At 52.9% G+C, this 19,756-nt stretch overlaps 1 protein-coding gene across 1 annotated transcript in view; it reads right to left on the reverse strand.

Moving 5' to 3' along the window:
• The window catches only part of ME2 (malic enzyme 2), a 51,263-nt gene extending 32,021 nt beyond the window's left edge, over positions 1-19,242 (reverse strand). Inside the window, exons 1-2 of the mRNA XM_054178728.1 lie at positions 19,137-19,242; positions 8,570-8,700 (exon numbers count right to left, since the gene is read on the reverse strand). Of these exons, the coding sequence (XP_054034703.1) occupies positions 8,570-8,677 (108 nt within the window). The 5' untranslated portion in view covers positions 8,678-8,700; positions 19,137-19,242. The remainder of the gene's footprint in view (positions 1-8,569; positions 8,701-19,136) is intronic.
• Positions 19,243-19,756: the final 514 nt, after the last annotated feature.

Consider the following 19,756-nt stretch of genomic DNA (forward strand, 5'->3'; position numbering starts at 1 on the left):
ACACTCTGAAGCATTCTGCAGACCTGCACAGCTCACAACAAACAGCCCATTCACAGCCCCTGGTAGAGATGTAAATGCAGAATACATCCAGCCATGCCATGGTTAGGAAAACAAGTTAGCCTGCTTCGGAGGGAAGATTTAATCAAATGGTTCTCATGTAGCTTCTAATCATTGTTACAACACACTCAGCAGCAATATTCCAAGCTTTGAAACAGCTTTCCCCTCCCCCCCCGCCTTTTTTTTTGTTAAATAAAGTTATTTTGACACTGGATTGTGGGTTGCAGTTTCTCTTAACTCCTTGTGCTAAATCACAGCCTCTGTGTCTCCACTGCAAATTAATACAGCTCACTCTCCTGCATCAAAGGGGTATCTGCCACCTCAGAGCCAAAGCTTCCCTGTGTTTACAAGGACAGTGTAGGACATGGAAATCTCCTTTAATTTCTTTCCTCCTTCCTGCTTTAAACTCGTTTTTGTTGTCTTTGTTATGCCAGAAACAGCACAGTTGATTGCAGTGGAGGGTAATGAGCAATCTGCTCCCTCCTCAACTGTGCAACCATGCAGGTCCTCTCCAGGTTCTTCAGCCTTTAAAGACACAGCACCCCAGCATGGTGGGGTTGGAAGAGACCTCTGGAGCTCACCCAGCCCAATCCCCCCTGCTCCAGCAGGGCACCCCCAGCAGCTTGCCCAGCAGCACAGTGCCCAGGGGGGGTTGGAAGCTCTCCACACAAGGACACTCCACAACCTCTCTGGGCAGCCTGCTCCAGCCCTCCAGCAGCCTCAGAGCAAAAGAAGTTTCTCCCTGTGGTCAGGTGGAACCTCCTGTGCTTAGGAAGACCTTGGTCTCCCTGCAGGCAAAGACACCACCACCTCTCCCACAGTTTCTGCATGCATGGATCAGATGCAAATCACTTTGGCTCCTGAACCACTTAGCTGACCCACAGTAGCTCCTGTTTCCCAGTGTCATGGCTTTAGCTAAAAGCTTTCCCCTGCATTCAAGGGGAAGAAGTCAGAAAGTCTCTACACACCAGCAGGGGAGTCAGCCAGCCTCTCTGGGGTTTGTTTCTGAGCCATTTCATCAAACTGCTCTTTTTCTAACTGAACAGATTGTTCTCCTTTAATAGCATTAATCCTAACACCTAAAAAATAAGAGCTGAAAAGATCAGAAGATATATCTTCCTTCCTTCCTTCCCTCCTTCCTTCCTTCCCTCCTTCCTTCCCTCCTTCCTTCCCTCCTTCCTTCCCTCCTTCCCTCCCTCCTTCCTTCCCTCCCTCCCTCCTTCCTTCCCTCCCTCCTTCCTCCACCCACCATCCCAGCAGCTCACTAAACCTGAGCAGAGTCCAGTGAGGTGCCATACTGCTCTACCACCTTTGCCACATGTAGCACCTTTTTGGACAGATGATAAAAGGCTGGTTACAGATTAGACACTTCCATCTTTCCACCTTCTAAAAGCAGGCACTTCTCAAGAAAGCTGATGAGAGCTGCAGATGGATGGCCATTCAACCTCCAACCAAACCCCACCACCCAACCCACCACCCAACCACCACACCAACCAACCACCAAACCCACCATCCAATCACCAAACCCACCCACCAAACCCAACCACCACACCCACCACCCAACCAACAAACCACCCAACAAACCACCAAACCACCCACCAAACCACCACACCAACCACCAAACCCAACCACCACACCCACCACCCAACCACCCAACCACCCACCCAACCACCAAACTACTCACCAAACCACCACACCAACCACCAAACCCAACCACCAAAACACCCACCCAACTACCAAACCCACCAAACCCAACCACCACACCCACCACCCAACCACCAAACCACCCAACAAACCACCAAACCACCCACCAAACCACCACACCAACCACCTAACCCAACCACCACACCCACCACCCAACCACCCAACCACCACACCACCAAACCACCCACCCAACCACCAAACTACTCACCAAACCACCACACCAACCACCTAACCCAACCACCAAAACACCCACCCAACTACCAAACCCACCAAACCCAACCTCCAAACCACCACACCAACCACCAAACCCACCCACCAAACCACCCACCCACCAAAACACCCACCCAACTACCAAACCCACCCACCAAACCACCACACCAACCACCAAACCCACCCACCAAGCCACCCACCCAACCACCAAAACACCCACCCAACCACCAAATCCACCCAACTCAACCACCAAACCACCCAACCACCCAATCACCAAACCCAACCCCCAAACCAACCATCAAACCACCCACCCAACCACCAAACCACCTACACAGCCAACCAGCCACCCAACCACCCAATCACCAAACTCAACCACCAAACCAACCATCAAACCACCCACCCAACCACCAAACCACCCACCCACCCAACCAGCCACCCAACCAAATACAACCACCAAACCACCACCCGACCAAACACCACCACCCGACCAACCATCCAACCAGCCCCTGGTTTAGTGGTAAAGTCAGTAGAGTAGTGCTAATGGTTGGACCTGATGATCTCAAGGGTCCTTTCCAACCTGAGTGACTCTAGGAGTCTATTACCAACCCAGCTGGGCAGCTGTGGTGGGACAAAGGGTTGGGTGTGTGCACATACAAGGACACCCAGCAGTTTCAAGCAGTTTCCTGCCTTCTGGGGTCTTTCATCTTGCCTGATCAGAAGTACTTCAGGCACTGCACTTCTCAGCAGCATGACCCATTAGCATTTGCAGAACATCTCCACATCCTGTTTATCCTGGTTTCCCCAGGAAGGCTGCTGGGCACTGCATGCTCCCCACCCTGGCTGCTCAACCCACCTAACACAGCCGAGAAAGGGATTAGAAGAAGTCAAGTGTGTCACAAAACAGCCTGGTGAGTCAGGGCAAAGGAAAGGAGCATTTGCTTTGGGGTTTTGGAGTTGATACAATCCTCCTTCACACTCCCTTGCCCTCTCCTGTCCTGTTTTGTTCAGCTAGCTTTAACTGTGGGTTGGGTTTCTTTTGTTTGCTCGGTTTTCTTTTCGTTCTGCATTGGAAACAGACTTTTGGGATGCTTGCCAGAAGTCAGTGAGGTCACCCTAAGAGGACTGATTCTCTAAACAAAGTTAATGTACCAGAATTCCTGAAAGTACTCTGGATGGATGGGACAAGGCCCAGTGGGATGAGGTTCAACAAGGGCAAGCGCTGGGCGCCACACCTGGGTCACAACAACCCCAGGAGGGCTCCAGGCTTGGGGCAGTGGGGATGGAAACTGCCCAGCAGAAAGGGACCTGGGGGAGTTTGCTGCCAGCCAGCTGAAGATCAGCCCATGTGTGCCAAGGCAGCCACAAAGGCCACCACAGCATCCTGGCCTGGATCAGCAATGGTGTGGGCAGCAGGACAGGGATTGTGCCCCTGGGCTGGGCACTGCTGAGGCTGCATCTGGAATCCTGGGGTCAGTTGTGGGCCACTCACTCCAAGAAGCAACACAGACAGAGTCCACCCCATGACTGTTTGTTTTTCATTTGCATGTTGGCTTTCTGTGTGCTTGCTGAGACTTTTTGGCTCATGTGTGACACTTCCTCCAATTTCAGTTGGTGCTTTTTCTTCCCCAGAGCCTCAGTTCTCCTTGTTCTATAAATGTACTTTTGTGCAGCTGCTTCCAGTACCTCTCTTTCTATTACCCTGCTCCTCAGTTTTGCTTTGTTTGCTTCATTCCTTAGTGTCATTCACCTGTACAATGCCTCCCTAACTTCAGTGTCTTCAGGACACTGCATTAAACACACACAGAGTTGCATGGCTGGAATCAAGGTTGGACTCATTTGAGTCCAACCACAAACCCAGCACTGCCAGGTCACCACTGAACCACAGCCCTCAGCACCACAGATACACAGCTTCTGAACACTTCCAGGGATAGGGACTCCACCACCACCCTGGGCAGCCTGGGCCAGGCCTTGACAATCCTTTGGGGGAAGAAATTGTTCCTCATGTCCAACCTAAACCTCCCCTGGCACAATCTGAGGCCATTTCCTCTTGTCCTGTCATCAGTTCTTTGAGAGAAGAGATCAAACCCCACCTGGCTCCAGCCTCCTCTCAGGGAGTTGTAGAGCCTGAAGGTCTCCCCTCATCCTCCTTTTCTCCAGGCTGATTAACCCCAGGTCCCTCAGACACTTCTCATACTTGTGCCCTAATAATATTTCACAGTGACATACTGATGCCACTTCACATGGCACAACAGGCTCTGCCAAAGCCCAGGGATCATCTGCTTGTGCATCATCATCTGCTCTGTGCTGAAAGAAGAAATCCTGGCCCTGGAGAGAGCATCTGAAGCATCCCCACCACACAGATACCACTTTAAGTGCCAGCAACAAACAAACGAGATCGTCCTAGCAGTGCTCTAAACTGCCCAGCAAGCTTCAAACCCTGCCTGGGCACAGCAGAGCTCTCCAGCAGAATGAAAGGTCCTGAAGCCAATAAAGTGTAATCTGAAGCCCTGTCACAGATCAGAAATCAAACCTCATGGAAGATGGTTAAGTACACATGGATGCAATTGTCTGGCTGCAACAGCAAGGGCACTACTGATCCAGCTGATGACCTTTCCTGGGCTGCCCCTGACAACAGACAGTGGAAAGCTGGCCTTCAGACATCAAAACCCTGAACAATTGCTGCAGGTGAAGCAGGCATTGGCAGGAGACAGGCAAGGATGGGAAAGAAAAGGGGAGGGGGAGGGGGGAAACAAAAAAGATCAGAGACAAATGGTTAAGAGGAAAATCCACTCCAGCAGCAAAGAACAGGAGCAGATAAATGTGCACAGGGGGAAGGGGTGAGCTTCTGCCATCTTGCAGATCTTATTTTAGGGCCCCACATCTATTAAAGGAGAGCAAATGTTCTGCAGAGCTGATAAGGACTGTTAAAAAAAAAAAAAGAAAAGAAAAGGGAAAAAAAAAGCCCTCAGCATAAGCCATAAAAACGAGCTGCCAGCAGGAGATAAAACCCCTGTCTCTGTGCCTGCATGTACATGGTGGAGATATGCTGCACTGTGGGCAAGGAAGGCACAGAGGGTAAAGTGCTTTTGTGGATTTAGTCAATCATTTCTTTCTCTGCTGAATTCCCCCCCTCCCCCAGACACATTTCTATGCAGATAATGCATCTGATATCAAGCCCATATCGCTCAGCTAGCTCAAAGATCCATTCCATCAGGTGTCAGCTGTTACAGGACTGCTGGGCAGGGACTGGCTTGAGAGCAGCCCTGGAGGAAAGGCCTTAGGGGTGCTGGGGGAGGAGAAGGCCAGCAGGAGCCAGCAAGGAGCACTTGCAACCCAGAGAGCCAAGCAGAGCCTGGGCTGCAGCAAGAGAAGTGTGGCCAGCAGGGCAGGGAGGGGATTCTGCCCCTCTGCTCCACTCTGCTGAGACCACAGCTGCAGCTCTGGGGCCAGGCTCTGGAGCCTCTGTGCCAGGAAGGATCTGGAGGGGCTGGAAGGTGTCCAGAGCAGGGCCAGGAGGAGGAGCACAGGGCTGGAGCTGCTCTGCTGTGAGCACAGCCTGAGGGAGTTGGGGTTGTGCAGGCTGGAGAGGAGAAGGCTCCAGGGAGACCTCATTGTGGCCTTCCAGGATCTGCAGGGGGCTCCAAGAAAGCTGGGGAGGGACTTCTGAGGGTGTCAGGGAGGGATAGGGCTGGGGGGGATGGAGCAGAACTAGAAGTGGGGAGATTGAGATTGGCTGTGAGGAAGAAGTTGTTGCCCATGAGGGTGGTGAGAGCCTGGCACAGGCTGCCCAGGGAGGTGGTGGCAGCCTCCTGCCTGGAGGTGTTTGCAGCCAGGCTGGAGGTGGCTGTGAGCAACCTGCTGCAGTGTGAGGTGTCCCTGCCCATGGCAGGGGGGTTGGAGCTGGCTGAGCCTTGAGGTCCCTTCCAACCCTGACCATTCTATGACTGTATGACTGATTTAACAGAGCTCAATGAGGAAGTTGTTTACTTCCCCCCCTCCCCTTCTCACAAGTATCACTTCTTGGAGGCATTAAATACAAATCAACTGCTGTTAAGAAGCAGCTCTCTGCCCTTTTTGGTTTTTTTTTATTCCCCCTCCTCATAAAAAGCAGTGAAAAACCACTGCACTGTGCTCAGAGAATTCCAGGCTTAAAGAAGAAGGGGCGGGGGGGGACTAAAAAGAGGTAAAATTAGAAAGATATTACCAGCAGAGACACAATAAGAAGTGACCTATTGTTTCTACTGCTGAAACTGTTGCATAATCAGCACTTGGGAAAAGCTTGCAGGGCTTGCAATAATTTCCACTGGCAGGTCAAAGTGTTTATCACTCAGAGAAGGCTGGAGATAATCTGATCTGGACAAATCACACCAATCTACCCTTTTGTCCTTGCCTGGCAGAGTCTTTTGCAGTCAGCCACTCTCTAACTTCGACAGTTTTCTCCCTAGGTAGCCTGCACCTCATACTGTTGGTGGGGGGGGGAAAGTAAGAATGAGTCCAGGTCTAAAACTTTCCTTCTTCTCAGGACATTAAGGAGTCACACTTGCCAGAAGACAGGCTGGAGCAATTCTCCTCAGCTACAGAACACAAAGAGATAAAGCTTGATCATCTCCTCAGATATTTTGAGCCCATTGGCCAACTTCTAAATCTGATGGGGAAAAGGGAGAGGGGGGGGGGGGAACAAACAACCAGGCAGAGGAGGGGGGCAACAACCAACCAGGCAGAGGAGGGGGGGAACAACCAACCAGGCAGAGGAGGGGGGGAACAACCAACCAGGCAGAGGAGGGGGGGAACAACCAACCAGGCAGAGGAGGGGGGGAACAACCAACCAGGCAGAGGAGGGGGGCAACAACCAACCAGGCAGAGGAGGGGGGCAACAACCAACCAGGCAGAGGAGGGGGGCAACAACCAACCAGGCAGAGGAGGGGGGCAACAACCAACCAGGCAGAGGAGGGGGGCAACAACCAACCAGGCAGAGGAGGGGGGCAACAACCAACCAGGCAGAGGAGGGGGGCAACAACCAACCAGGCAGAGGAGGGGGGCAACAACCAACCAGGCAGAGGAGGGGGGCAACAACCAACCAGGCAGAGGAGGGGGGCAACAACCAACCAGGCAGAGGAGGGGGGCAACAACCAACCAGGCAGAGGAGGGGGGCAACAACCAACCAGGCAGAGGAGGGGGGCAACAACCAACCAGGCAGAGGAGGGGGGCAACAACCAACCAGGCAGAGGAGGGGGGCAACAACCAACCAGGCAGAGGAGGGGGGCAACAACCAACCAGGCAGAGGAGGGGGGCAACAACCAACCAGGCAGAGGAGGGGGGCAACAACCAACCAGGCAGAGGGGGAGAGGAGGAAGGGTGGGGGGAAAAGATTTTGCTGTGCAGGGGAAGGAGCCATAGTGGCCTTCTGCTGGAAGAAAGGGTTGAGTTCATGTGTCTGACTTGCCAATTTACAGCAGCATGGGTTTCCTCACACCCAGGCAGTGGCAGGGACATGGGAAGGAGGCAGGAACAGAGGGGAAGGGAAGAAGTTATGGGCAGGAAAGACTGGAATTTACAGTGAAAGGGGAATATAAAGCACTACAGGAGTGGGGGGGAGGAAAGTAAAATCAGAGAATGGGGATGAGGAGAAAAGCCAGATATTGAAAACAGAGGATAAAACCATGCAAGTCCAGCCTCCATAGCTCCACTGCTTAGGAAGCAGCCTGCCAGAGGTAGATTCATCACCTTTCTTGGCCACATTAGACACCTTGGATCAGCTACCAAAAGCCTTCATCTAATTTCTTACTACTTTTAGCTTACACATGACTTGTTCCAATATTCCTGAAGGCTGCTGCTACTCATGGTGAGGGGTAAAAGAGATTGAGGACAGAAAGGTGGAAAACAGAGGGGGGGAGGAGGGGGAGGAAGAGATTGAGGAGAAGGAAATGGAAAACAGAAGGAGAAAACCAGGATTTCATTTTGCACTGTGTTTGTGTGTGTGTGGAGTGGGGGGGAACAAAGCACTACTTTCTTGGAAGCTCCATGGAATGGAACAGGCCTCTACTTCCCAGATAGCTGTGTTCAAGGCTTATTTTTAGATGCTCTCTGCCCCACTCTCTGCACAGGGATGTGGTGGGGTTTTTTTTCACTGATATGGCTCAGTTCCAACTGAGAGTCCTGCAGGAAAATGCCAGGGCCAGGACAAAGAGGCTGCTAGCTTCTATCACTCAGCATGACTGACTTCAGAACCAACTTGTGCCAACCATGAACCCTTTTATCTGCTTTCCCCTTCCAGTTCAGCCACCCCACAAAAGGCAGCCAGTAACCAGCAAGAAGCAGCAAACCCCTCCTTTGGCACAAGGAAGCAGCAGCACTGAGAGCATCAACCACAGGAAGAGGAAGCAGGAGAGGCTGGCAGAAGCAGAAGGCGCTGTTCAAAGTCCCTGTGCCACAGGAGTCCATGGAGTCAACTCGAAAGGATCCCTCACTCCCTCCATCTCCTGCACCCATCTTTGGCTGCGTCCCAGTGCACCTTCTGGAGGTGGCTTAACCCTGGAACAAGGTCCACTGGATGGCTGCTGGATGAAGATAAGATATTGGATGTTGAGGTGATACCAACCTTGTTTGTTCGTGGGTTCAGCATCAGCGGCTTGCCCTTCTCCTTCGTGTGGGCACCGCGACACGCCATGGCACAGGGGGTGGCAGCTGCTCGTAGCCTGGACAACATTTTGGCCTTGTTTTGCACTGCACCTGGGGGAAGGAAAAGAAAACCATTCAGCTGCAAGAGACAGTGGAACTAAGGGCTGTGTTTGCAGGCCCACCTGCAAGGAATAGCTTCCTGGTAGAGAAAGCTACCTGACAGACAAGACTCTTTGTTCAAACACCGTGGTAATAACCCAAAAGTCACCCTGTGGAAGCCAAGAGGAGGAAAAAGAAGGGAAGGATTTACAAGGAGATTGCAGGGAGGAGTGGAGGGAACATCCTGGGTGCTAATGTAAGCAAGCATTACACAGGGGGTTGCAGTCAGCCAGCGCTCACAGAGGACTCGAGGCTGGAACAGACCTTTAAGGTGGCGTTGTCTTCTCACTGCACCATAAACCCAGAGCAGAACTGCCATGAGCAAATATTAACCTTCTGTGGTGACCCATGCAACCTGGCACCACTGCAAATACCAGTGAGGACAGAATGACTTTTGGCTAAGTGCAGCAAGGAAACTGGAGTTGAGTTGCTCCAGCAGAGAAATCTTGCAGCCTGGACCACAGAAAGGAAAGAAGGATGCTGAGGCCACACCTCAAAGCCTGCTTCAGTTTGGGGATGTTGAGGGGCTGCATTTCCTCTTGCCCTGCTGCTTGTAACCTGGGAGATGACACCAATCCCCACCTGGCTCCAGCCTCCTCTCAGGGAGCTGCAGAAAGCCAGGAGGTCTCCCCTCAGCCTCCTTTTTCTCCAGTCTTGCTTATTCTTCTTTGGACACAATGCAGCACCTCAACATCCTGACCCAAAACTGAAGCAGGATTCAAGGTGTGTCCAAAGAAGAGTAACCAAGCTGGTGAGGAGTTTAGAGCAGAAGTCTTGTGAGGAGCAGCTGAGGGGCCTGGGGATGTTGAGCCTGGAGAAAAGGAGGCTGAGGAGAGACCTTCTGGCTCTCTACAGCTCCCTGAGAGGAGGATGGAGCCAGGTGGGGATTAGTCTCTTCTCCCAGGTTACATGGGATAGGACAAGAGAAAATGGTCTCAAGCTGCACCAGGGGAGGTCTAGGTTGGACATGAGGAACAATTTCTTCTCCAGAAGGCTGTCCAGGCCTGTCCCAGGCTGCCCAGGGCAGTGCTGGAGTCCCCATCCCTGGAGGGGTTCCAAAGCTGTGTAGCTGTGGTGCTGAGGGACACAGTTTAGTGGGGACCTGGCAGTGCTGGGTTAAGGGTAGGGTGAAGCATCATGCAGATCAACCTTACTGCTTCTGACTTCTATTAGCATACTAAAACCAGATTAGAAACCAAATGCAGACTGATAGTGGTCAGAGCTTCACCAAAGTCTGGACCCCATGCTCACATTTTTTCAATCCCTACCCTAAAATTATCCTTTTCAGTGAAGATTTCTCTCTAATGAAAGAGAAGATCTGTCAGTACCCTTCAAAAGCTTAGTTCTTCATCTCACCAGGTGACAGCCACTCTCAAACCCATTCTGAGGCAGTATTAATTGCTCTGTGGAGCACAAATTATCACTCATTACAGGTCTAACAGTGACCAGGGAACTGGACTTGCCTCTGGACACTGTTTCCCCAGCCCAGGGAGACCTTACACTGGACCACACGTGTGAAGGCACACAAAGATGACAGGAGAGATGTACACAGCGTGGATGGCACACCCTGCAGAACACTGGCATGGGGAGAGGGGAAAAATGGATCTCCCTCTTTAGCAACAGGCCTGTACAGTCAGTGGAGGAAGGCAGAAGGTCAGAGCAGGGTCCAAGGAGACCTTCTGGTGGCCTTTCAGTATTTAAAGCGAGCTCTAAGAAAGCTGGGGACAGACTTTATCTGAGGGCCTGTTTGTGACAGGACAAGGGGTGATGGCTTGAAACTAAAAGAGGGGGATTCAGACTGAAGAGAAGGAGGAAATTTTTCACACTGAGGGTGGGGAGAGCCTGTCCCAGGTTGCCCCAGGAGGTGGTGGAGTCACCATCCCTGGAGGTGTTCAAGAGGGGACTGGATGTGGCACTTGGTGCCATGGTCTGGTCATGAGGTCTGTGGTGACAGGTTGGACTCGATGATCTTTGAGGCCTCTTCCAACCTTGGTGATTCTGTGGCAGATGTCCCATCCCTGGCAGCATCTCAGGAGAGGTTGCTGGGGACTCTGAGCAACCTGCTCTAGCTGCAGATGTCCCTGCTGACTGCAAGGAGGTCAGGCAGATGACTTTGAAAGGTTCCTCCCACCTCCAACCAGTCTGTGATAACAAGATCTCCACTGCAGCCATATGGGTGGGGGACCCCTGCCACTGGTGCTCCTTCACCCCCCTTAGCCCAGCTCTGTGTTCATACCCAAGGGACACACAACAAGAGCAAAGCAGGTATGAAACATTCTGACAGACTGAAATGAGGCATGGTTTGGACTTTGCATTTCTTCCAGATGGAAGCCAACAGTAGACTAAGGAACAAAACTTCATCATCTTAAATACAGGCTGAGTATTTCAGAAGACCTTCCTGTAACCCAGCTGACACACACTCAGCTTCTAAGGTGGCAGAGGGATCTTCCAAGCCACAACCTGAAGTCTTTCTGCTAAACCCTTCCAAGAACATGCAAACATTGTGTAGTCTGCATGGTCAGTCACACTCAGGTTTCTCTTCCACCCATTATGAAGTGGGCAGGAAAGCAGCACTGGCACCTTCCATGGGATCCCTTTCCCTCATCCTCTATTAGGTCAGGCCTTGCAGCTGAGGGAAGCTGCACTCAAACCCCATGTGTCCAACTCCTGGGTAGTGAAGAACACAAATTTACAGGTTGGAGACAGGAGTGGAATGAGAGCCTTGCCAGCACTACCAACAAACACTGCTCTTTACATGGTCATTCCTCCCTAAACCAGCCAGGGAAGGACACAACACAGCTGGTCTGGCAGAACTAGGGGCAGCTGAAAATCAGCATCAGACAAGGGAAAAACTAAAATTCCTGCTGTAGGGATGACACAATTCAGTCCCAGACGGTTTTAACTCCAGCTGCCCCTTTGCCATCACCACACAAATCCAAGCACAAGCTCTGATTCCAGCTGCCCCTTTGCCATCACCACACAAATCCAAGCACAGGCTCTGATTCCAGCTGCCCCTTTGCCATCACCACACAAATCCAAGCACAGGCTCTGATTCCAGCTGCCCCTTTGCCATCACCACACAAATCCAAGCACAGGCTCTGATTCCAGCTGCCCCTTTGCCATCACCACACAAATCCAAGCACAGGCTCTGATTCCAGCTGCCCCTTTGCCATCACCACACAAATCCAAGCACAGGCTCTGCTTCCAGCTGCCCCTTTGCCATCACCACACAAATCCAAGCACAGGCTCTGATTCCAGCTGCCCCTTTGCCATCACCACACAAATATAAGCAAGTGAATCTGTGAGGACAGCAAACCTCAGCCTGCATCCCATCAGCCTGGTGTACAGCTGGCTTCAATCTGTCAGGAGGAAACATCTTAACCAAGGAATTAAAAAGTGGGCCAAACACCACACACTCCTCATCTTAATCACCCTGTTGCCTTTAATGAGCATTTATGAACTAAACAAGATTGTGGCCCAGATTTCTCCTGGCTTGAACAATTAACTCTCTGATCCACAAGAGAGAAAGAAAAACAGTTTTTGGGGGTGCCTTTAAGAACCAAAGAAGGTTGTGGCACAGACTTCTCTTGGCTTGATGAATTAACTCTCTGATCCACAGGAGAGAAAGGAAAACACTTCTAAAGGGTGTGATTCAAGTCTCAGCCTCTTCTCTGCTGGGGAGATTTGCTTTCTCTCCTCCCATCAGCACCTAAAATGATTCTCGTGGTGGAGGCATCTCAGATGCACAAAGCAAGGGGAGAATCAGGCTTTACTTTCCACTTAATTTTCCTTCTGTTTAGATCCAAGAGACACAATCCCACTTCACTTATGTCCAGCATCAAACCTGACTGGTTCCTGAGTCTTTCCCTCCCCTGCTCTTCCCATTGCTTCCCAGTTCTGTATCATCTGCCATCATGTCCAGCTCTAACTCCTTTTGCACATCTCTAACTTCCAGTCCCTTTTATATCCTCTTCAGCAAGAATCTGCCTCCAGAACTCAACATGGCATACCCTGAAACCACAAAGCAATCATCCTTCCCCATCCTCCTGTCCATACTCCTCTGTAGAAGTGCCAAGAGACTCTGTGCTTTGCCTGTGTGGCCTCCATGACTCACTCACCCACTCCTCCCAGCTCTGCTGGCCACCAACCTGGCAAGAACAAGCCACTCATCCACCCAGGTCCTTCTGCTTTAAAAGTCCTATTGCCTCTTGAAGAATATTCAGAAGCACTCAACAGATCTGGTGGGAGGGGACCTTTGAAGGTCATTTAGTTCATACCCTTAGCAGTCAGCAGGGACATCTTCATCTAGAGCAGGCTGCTCACAGCCCCAAACAACCTCACCTAGGATGCTGCCAGGGGTGGGACATCTCCCACCTCTCTGGGCAGCCTGGCACAGGCTCTCACCACCCTCAGCCTCAAACATTTCTGCCTTCTCTCCACTCTCCATCTCCCTCTTGCACTTCAAACCATCACCCCTTGGCCTCTCACAACAAGCCCTCAGAAAAACTCTGTCCCCAGCTTTCCTCTAGGCTCCCTTGAAGCACTGCAAGGCCACCAGAAGGTCTCCTCAGAGGCCATGCACAATCCAGGAACCCTACAATTAAAGCCAAAGATGCAGACTACATCTGTCCATGCCACAATTAATTGTATGCTTTCTAAAACAGAGCTCCCAGGCTGACTGGGCTCACCCCCAGGCCAGGCTCACAGGGTGGCCTGAAGCAGCTCACTCCAGGAGGTTGGGATCACAGCTAACAGCTTCTCAGGGGCAAGATGGGGTTGGTTTGTTTCTTTTTCACTGAAAGGAAGCTTTCCCTGCACCCCATCTCCCTGCAGCAGGTGCTCTGGGGACTGAGAGGGAAGGGGAGCAACCTCCACTTCAGGTCTGGAGTACCCCAAGGGCAAGAGTGAGCAGAGAGATGAGGCTGGGTGACAACAGTTCTGAGGCTCAGCACCTGTAAAGCACAGTAAAACCACTTGAGGTGCAGCATGATGCCAGCAAGCTGCTCTGGGCAGCTCCACTTTTCCTCTGGGCTCATGGGAAGGGAAGAAGGAAGATGAAGCCTCATGCCCAGTGCCTCCTGTCTGCCAGCCACACTTCTGGGAAGCACCTGGGGACAGTCAGCAAGCTTGCAAGGGCTGGAAGAAGGGTCCCCAAATCCACACCTGGCTACAAGGAGCTGGAAGGGTTGGGTCTTGCTGCTTTGTGGGAAGGTGTTCTTCTAAATGGTTTATGATGGGTTTGGCAGAAGAGAGGCCAGGCTTGGAATGGCAGTACTTTGACCACAAGGAAAAGGGGAGATGACTTTGACAGCTGATGGGGGAGATGTCACCTGAGGGAGAGATGGAGAGCTGCAGCGCTGTGAAAACACACAGAGGACTGAGGTTGTTGGGAGCCTGGAGAGGAGGAGGAAGATCAGGAAATCAAGCAGGGCAACTGAAAGAGGAATAAAATTCCTGCTGAAACCATAACCAGCACAGGGATTTCTCTTCTGCTGTCAGTACTCAGCCATGCTAAGGACTCCAGGCAGTGGTGCACCCCTAGGCTTAACCCCATGCAACTGCTCCTCTCTGCCCTTACTACCACCAGCAATGCTGCACCACAACTGAAGGGAATTAAATTCTTCAGCACAGCAGATGACAGCTCTCTGCTGTGCTTTATCAGGAGGGCATCTGGCCAGGCCAAACAAATTACCAATGCTGCACAAGTGCCCTTATCTAGGAGCAAATGTTTCTGCTGCTGCAATTACAGAGTCATTGACTTGCCGAAGCAACTTGCAAGGCAGGGGGGAAAGAAAGGTCCATCATGCTTTTAAAAGCCACACTACACTGCTCAGAGAGTCAGGAAAGCTCAGGGGCAATTAAAGCAAGGTCTGCTTGAACTGCTGCACAAGCTGCCTTGACTTGTGGATTACATCTAAACGGTTAAGTGGACAGCAACTTGTGCTCAGTGACTCTGCAGTCTTTGCTTTGACGGGTGGCTGCACACCAACACCCTGCTCCAGCACACAAGTGTGCTCCAAGGGCTCCTGTGCAAATGAGCAGCCCCTGCCTGCCCCTCCCCTCTGCAGGACTTACCCTGTGTGTCGACAAGAACCTGCTTTTTTTTGATAACACAGGCTGGAAACGCTCAGTTCAAGGCCTCAGTGTTTCCAATCACTCCAGCCGAGGATGGGTTTTGTGTTGGTTTTATTTTTCAAGCACCACTGCTCTAAGGCCAACACATATTTTCCCCTTACAGACCCACAGCAACCTCTCTGGTGAGCCTGCACTCTCCTCAGTCTGCTGTCGATGCATCACTGCACTCTAATTCCCTCTTCCCTTTCTATTTTTTTCCCTCCCCCTCTTTTAATTTATTTAATAAACAGCCCAGCCTTGCCCAGCCAAGCATGACACAAACCAGGTGCACACTTGCCTGGCTTCATCACTTCAGGAATGATAAAGCAGTCAAAAATTATTGCATTAGGCAAGTACCAACTACAAACATGTCTCCCAGTGAGCTGTTGTTGGGGTTTGTTGGTTTGTTTGGGGGGGGGGGTTTCACTGAAAGGAAGCTTTCCCTGCACCCCACCTCCCTGCAGCAGGTGCTGTGGGGACTGAAAGGGAAGGGGAGCAACCTCCCCTTCAGGTCTGGAGTGGCAAGGGCAAGAGTGAGCAGAGGGTTGAGGCTGGGTGAGGACAGTTCTGCCACTCAGCACCTTCAGCTCCCAGAGCTGGGAGCACTTAGCTGAAATTGGTGGCCATGACAACTCAGAGGCCTTCCAGCCAAGTCCTTAAAGGACTTTCCTCAGGTACCTTGAGATCTGCAGACTCAAAGGAACAATCACATGGTGAAATACTCCTGGTAAAAGGTTCAGCAGCGGTGAGTGGACCACTTTGCAAGCAGATCCTTAACATATTCACCAGAAAATGCCGAAACCACCTTTCCACTCTCTTATTCTGAGGCAAGCACTTCAAGGAGGAGGAAAGTCAGATGTGAAGCACTCTAAGTTCACAGCTTGAAGCTTGAAACGTTCAGCAAACAAAGGAGACCGAGAATCACTTCAGAGCACCTCTCTGAAAAGGGGAAGATGATCTATGAACAACTTCAAATATGAGCAAACTTCTCCCAGCAGGACTAACCTGGTGCTGGAATCGTGGCTGATGAAAAAGGGCCTTACCACCCAGTATCAATGGATCAGACCCAAAACATTCTTTGTCTTGAGCACCAGAAAATCCAGCAGCAGCATCAGGCCTGCTCTTGACAAGGAGATGTATCCATACTCTTCGATTTTATTCCAGGTGTTCAGCTGGGAGGACTGCCACTAGAGTAAAGGTTAAGTGCATCTACACAGGACAAAGGATTTGTCCTGATGAATGCTTAGAGACATTGCAGAAATCAACCAAAAAGCCACTACTGTTTTAATCTGTAAAACTGGAAGGTGATTGCTAGGGAGAAGCTGTGGAATCTCCTTCTCTGGAGAGCTTCCAAACCCATCCTGGGTACTGTGCTGCTGGGTGAGCTGCAGTGGGTGCCCTGCTGGAGCAGGTGGAGGTGGGACTGGATGATCACCAGAGCCCTCTGCCTTGCTGGGATGCTGTGATTTCCTGTAGGAGAGCTGTCTTCCTCACTTCAAAAACATGGAATTTTTACATACATATAAATTTAGGGTGAAAAAAGGATGTTCTCAATACCTCCTGCACACTTACAAAAGGGAATTCTTCCTGGGAGAACAGCTCAGCAGAGGAACAGATGTGCTTGCTAATTCAGTGCCAGTCAGGAGAAGTATAAGCCTGCCAATCACTTACAAACACTGAATCCAAGCCTGGTGAGGGTTGGAAGGGACCTCTAGAGATCACCCACTCCAACCCCCCCTGCTCCAGCAGGGCACCCCCAGCAGCTTGCCCAGCAGCACAAGGCCCAGGGTGGGTTGGAAGCTCTCCACACCAGGACACTCCACAACCTCTCTGGGCAGCCTGCTCCAGCCCTCCAGCACCCTCACAACAAACAACTTTCTCCTCCTGCTCAGAAGGAACCTCCTGGCTTCCAGTTTGTGCCCCTTGCCCTGTCCCTGGGCACCACTGAGCAGAGCCTGGCCCCAGCCTCTTGCCCTGCACTGAGCATTGCTCAGCTCCCCTCTGGGGCTGCTCTGCTCCAGGCTCCACAGCCCCAGGGGCTCCCAGCCTTTGCTCCTCACAGAGCTGCTCCACCTCACAGCGATGCTCCAGTCCAAGCACCTCAATGCATGCTGCAGTAGAAAGACCTTTTTAAAGCACATAAAAATCCTGCTTAAATTACAAAGGATTCTCAAAACAAAACCAAACCATTCAAACACAAACAGCTACCAGCCCAAGTTAAGAGCACAGTGCTCCTCCTGCTGCAACAAAGGTGCTGGCAGCAGTAGTAAAGATGAACATTCAATTAGTAGTCAGTCAGGCACGGCACCCTACCACGCATTTTGACAGCTTCTTTCTTAGCTTGCAGGAGAAAAAGCTTCAAATGCTGCCTGCACACACACACACACACACTGCTGCCTCAGGATGCTACCACACAGCATGATCAGAAGTTTTACCCTGGGATTCCAAAGCACATTTTCTCTTAAAATGCCTGCTCAGACTACATCTCTAACAGATCTTATCACATCTTAATAGAGCCAGCATGCCATGAGGCAGGGCTGGCTGCACCCACTCGTGGGTTACTTGCACACTCCCAGGTTCAGCCTAGCTTTGTATCACCCATTTAGAATCACAGAGCTGTCAGGGTTGGAAGGGACCTCGAGGATCAGCCAGCTCCAACCCCTCTGCCATGGGCAGGGACACCTCACACCACAGCAGGTTGCTCACAGCCACCTCCAGCCTGGCTGCAAACACCTCCAGGGATGAAGCTTCCACCACCTCCCTGGGCAGCCTGTGCCAGGCTCTCACCACCCTCATGGGCAACAACTTCTTCCTCACATCCAATCTCAATCTCCCCATTTCTGGTTCTGCTCCATCCCCCCCCCAGCCCTATCCCTCCCTGACACCCTCAAAAGCCCTAAAAAAAAAGATACCAAACAGCTCAGTAACTTGCCTGGCTACAGGGTCTTCCCTTTTTCATCATCTCCTTATTATGACCACTGCCCTGTAAGGCTCTGGGGTTTCTTTAAGCGAAGTTTGATATCCATGCCCTGAATCATAGACTCAATAAGGTTGGAAAAGACCTCAAAGATCATCGAAGTCCAACCTGTCACCCAGCACCTCACGACTACTAAACCACGGCACCAAGTGCCACGTCCAATCCCCTCTTGAACACCTCCAGGGACGGTGACTCCACCACCGCCCTGGGCAGCCCAGGACGCCGCCGAGCTGCTCCCAAACCTGCACTTAATCGTCTCCTTTTCAACCCCACGGTGCAGCCAGGCCACGGAGGAACCGACGGTGCCACCTGCAAGCTGCCACCTCTTTAGCAAACAGCCAAGAAGCCAAACCCAAGGCGGGCACAAAACTCACTGTACAGCCAGCAGGCAGCCCCGGCGGCGCTTCCTCTTCCAGCGCCGCACCAGCAGCTCTCTCTATCTCTCTCTGACACCTCCCAACTTTTACACTCAAGCTTTTAGGGCCGTGCCATCGAAAGTTCACGGCAGGTGGGGAGCCGGCGTGGCCAGCGGGCCAGCTCTGAGGAGGTGCAGAAGCCTGAATTGGGGGTGGTGGGGGGGAAACCTTTCTCCCAGGCTTGCCCCCGGGGGCTGCTCGCCGAGGAGCGGGGCGGGGGTGGCGGCGGGGGCGGGTTAGGGTCGTTCTGGGAGCTGAGTGTGTCACCCATTTTGACAGCTGGTAAACACGCTCCCCAGCGCGGCTCGGGCAGCGGACATCCTGCTTCCTCCGGGGTGAAACAGCCGCCTCTCGCTGCCCTACACCTGCCGCCCCGGGGCCGAGGGCCGCGGCCGGGCGGCCTCCGCCGCCAGCCTCGCCTTGGGGTGCGCTCCCCGCAGCAGGCCGAGCCTCGGGGCCTCCTCACGAACTGCTGCTCTGCCACCGCCCGAGCCGGCCCTAGGGGACCGGACCGAGCGGTACGCAGCTGTCTCCACCCCCCACCTCCCCGCTCCCGGGCGAGCATCGTGGCCCCGCACGGCAGGACGGGGCTGGCCCCACGGCCCGGGCCCCTCCCGGGCACGGTGCTGCCTACCGAGCACGTCGGGCTGCAGCCCGGGGTGCGAACGCCCTGTCAATACGCAGGGTCGGGAGAGAGGGTTTCAAAGCGGAGGGTGGGGAGGTTTGGGGTGAGGGGGGGCGGGGAGGTAGTCTCTGGAGGAGGAAAGGCAGCAAGGGGTCGAGGTTCTGGAGAAGACGGCCCTAAAATGCGGGCTGGTAAAGAGACAGAGGCCTTTCGTGCGCCACTGCGATTGTAAAATTGTTACCAGAACGGGATCTACCTCCTCCCGCGGCAGCTGCCCTCTGAGTGATGCTGGCCGAGGACCCGTTTCTATTGTGCAACAGCAGCTCCCATCCGCCGGAGCTCAGTCCGCCTCGAAACCCGCCACTGAATGGGGCAAACAAGGAGTCACCAGGCAGGGACACCCCGGAGGGCGGGGTGCTCCCCGTGACTGACAACCACGGTCAGCCAATGCAAAGGAAGCCGGCTCGCCTGCCGCCGGGGAGCTCAGCCAATGAGCTTTGTTCCCCGCCTTGGCAGAGAGGAAACCGGGCCGGGCGCGGCCTGTGCCATGTTAATTAGACCAGAGGCTGTGGCCAATCAGCGCCGAGAGGCGGGGATTCCCGGGGGGCGGGACGGGGTGGGAGGGAAAGGCGGGGTAGGGGATGGGGGAGCTGGGAGGGCATGGGGTGGCACGGCACGGCACGGCACGGCACGGCACGGCATGGCGTGGGGTGGCTGCGAGGGGAGCGGGGCTGGGGGTACTGCGAGGGAACAGGGGCTGCGAGAGGATAGGGACTGCGAGGAGATGGAGCTGCCTGGGGATGGGGTCTGCGAGAGGATGGAGCTGCGAGGGCTCGGGGACTGTGAGGGGATGGAGCTGCGAGGGGATGAAAACTG

The sequence above is a fragment of the Dryobates pubescens genome, chromosome Z (assembly GCF_014839835.1).
Source record: "Dryobates pubescens isolate bDryPub1 chromosome Z, bDryPub1.pri, whole genome shotgun sequence".
NCBI lineage: Eukaryota > Metazoa > Chordata > Aves > Piciformes > Picidae > Dryobates > Dryobates pubescens.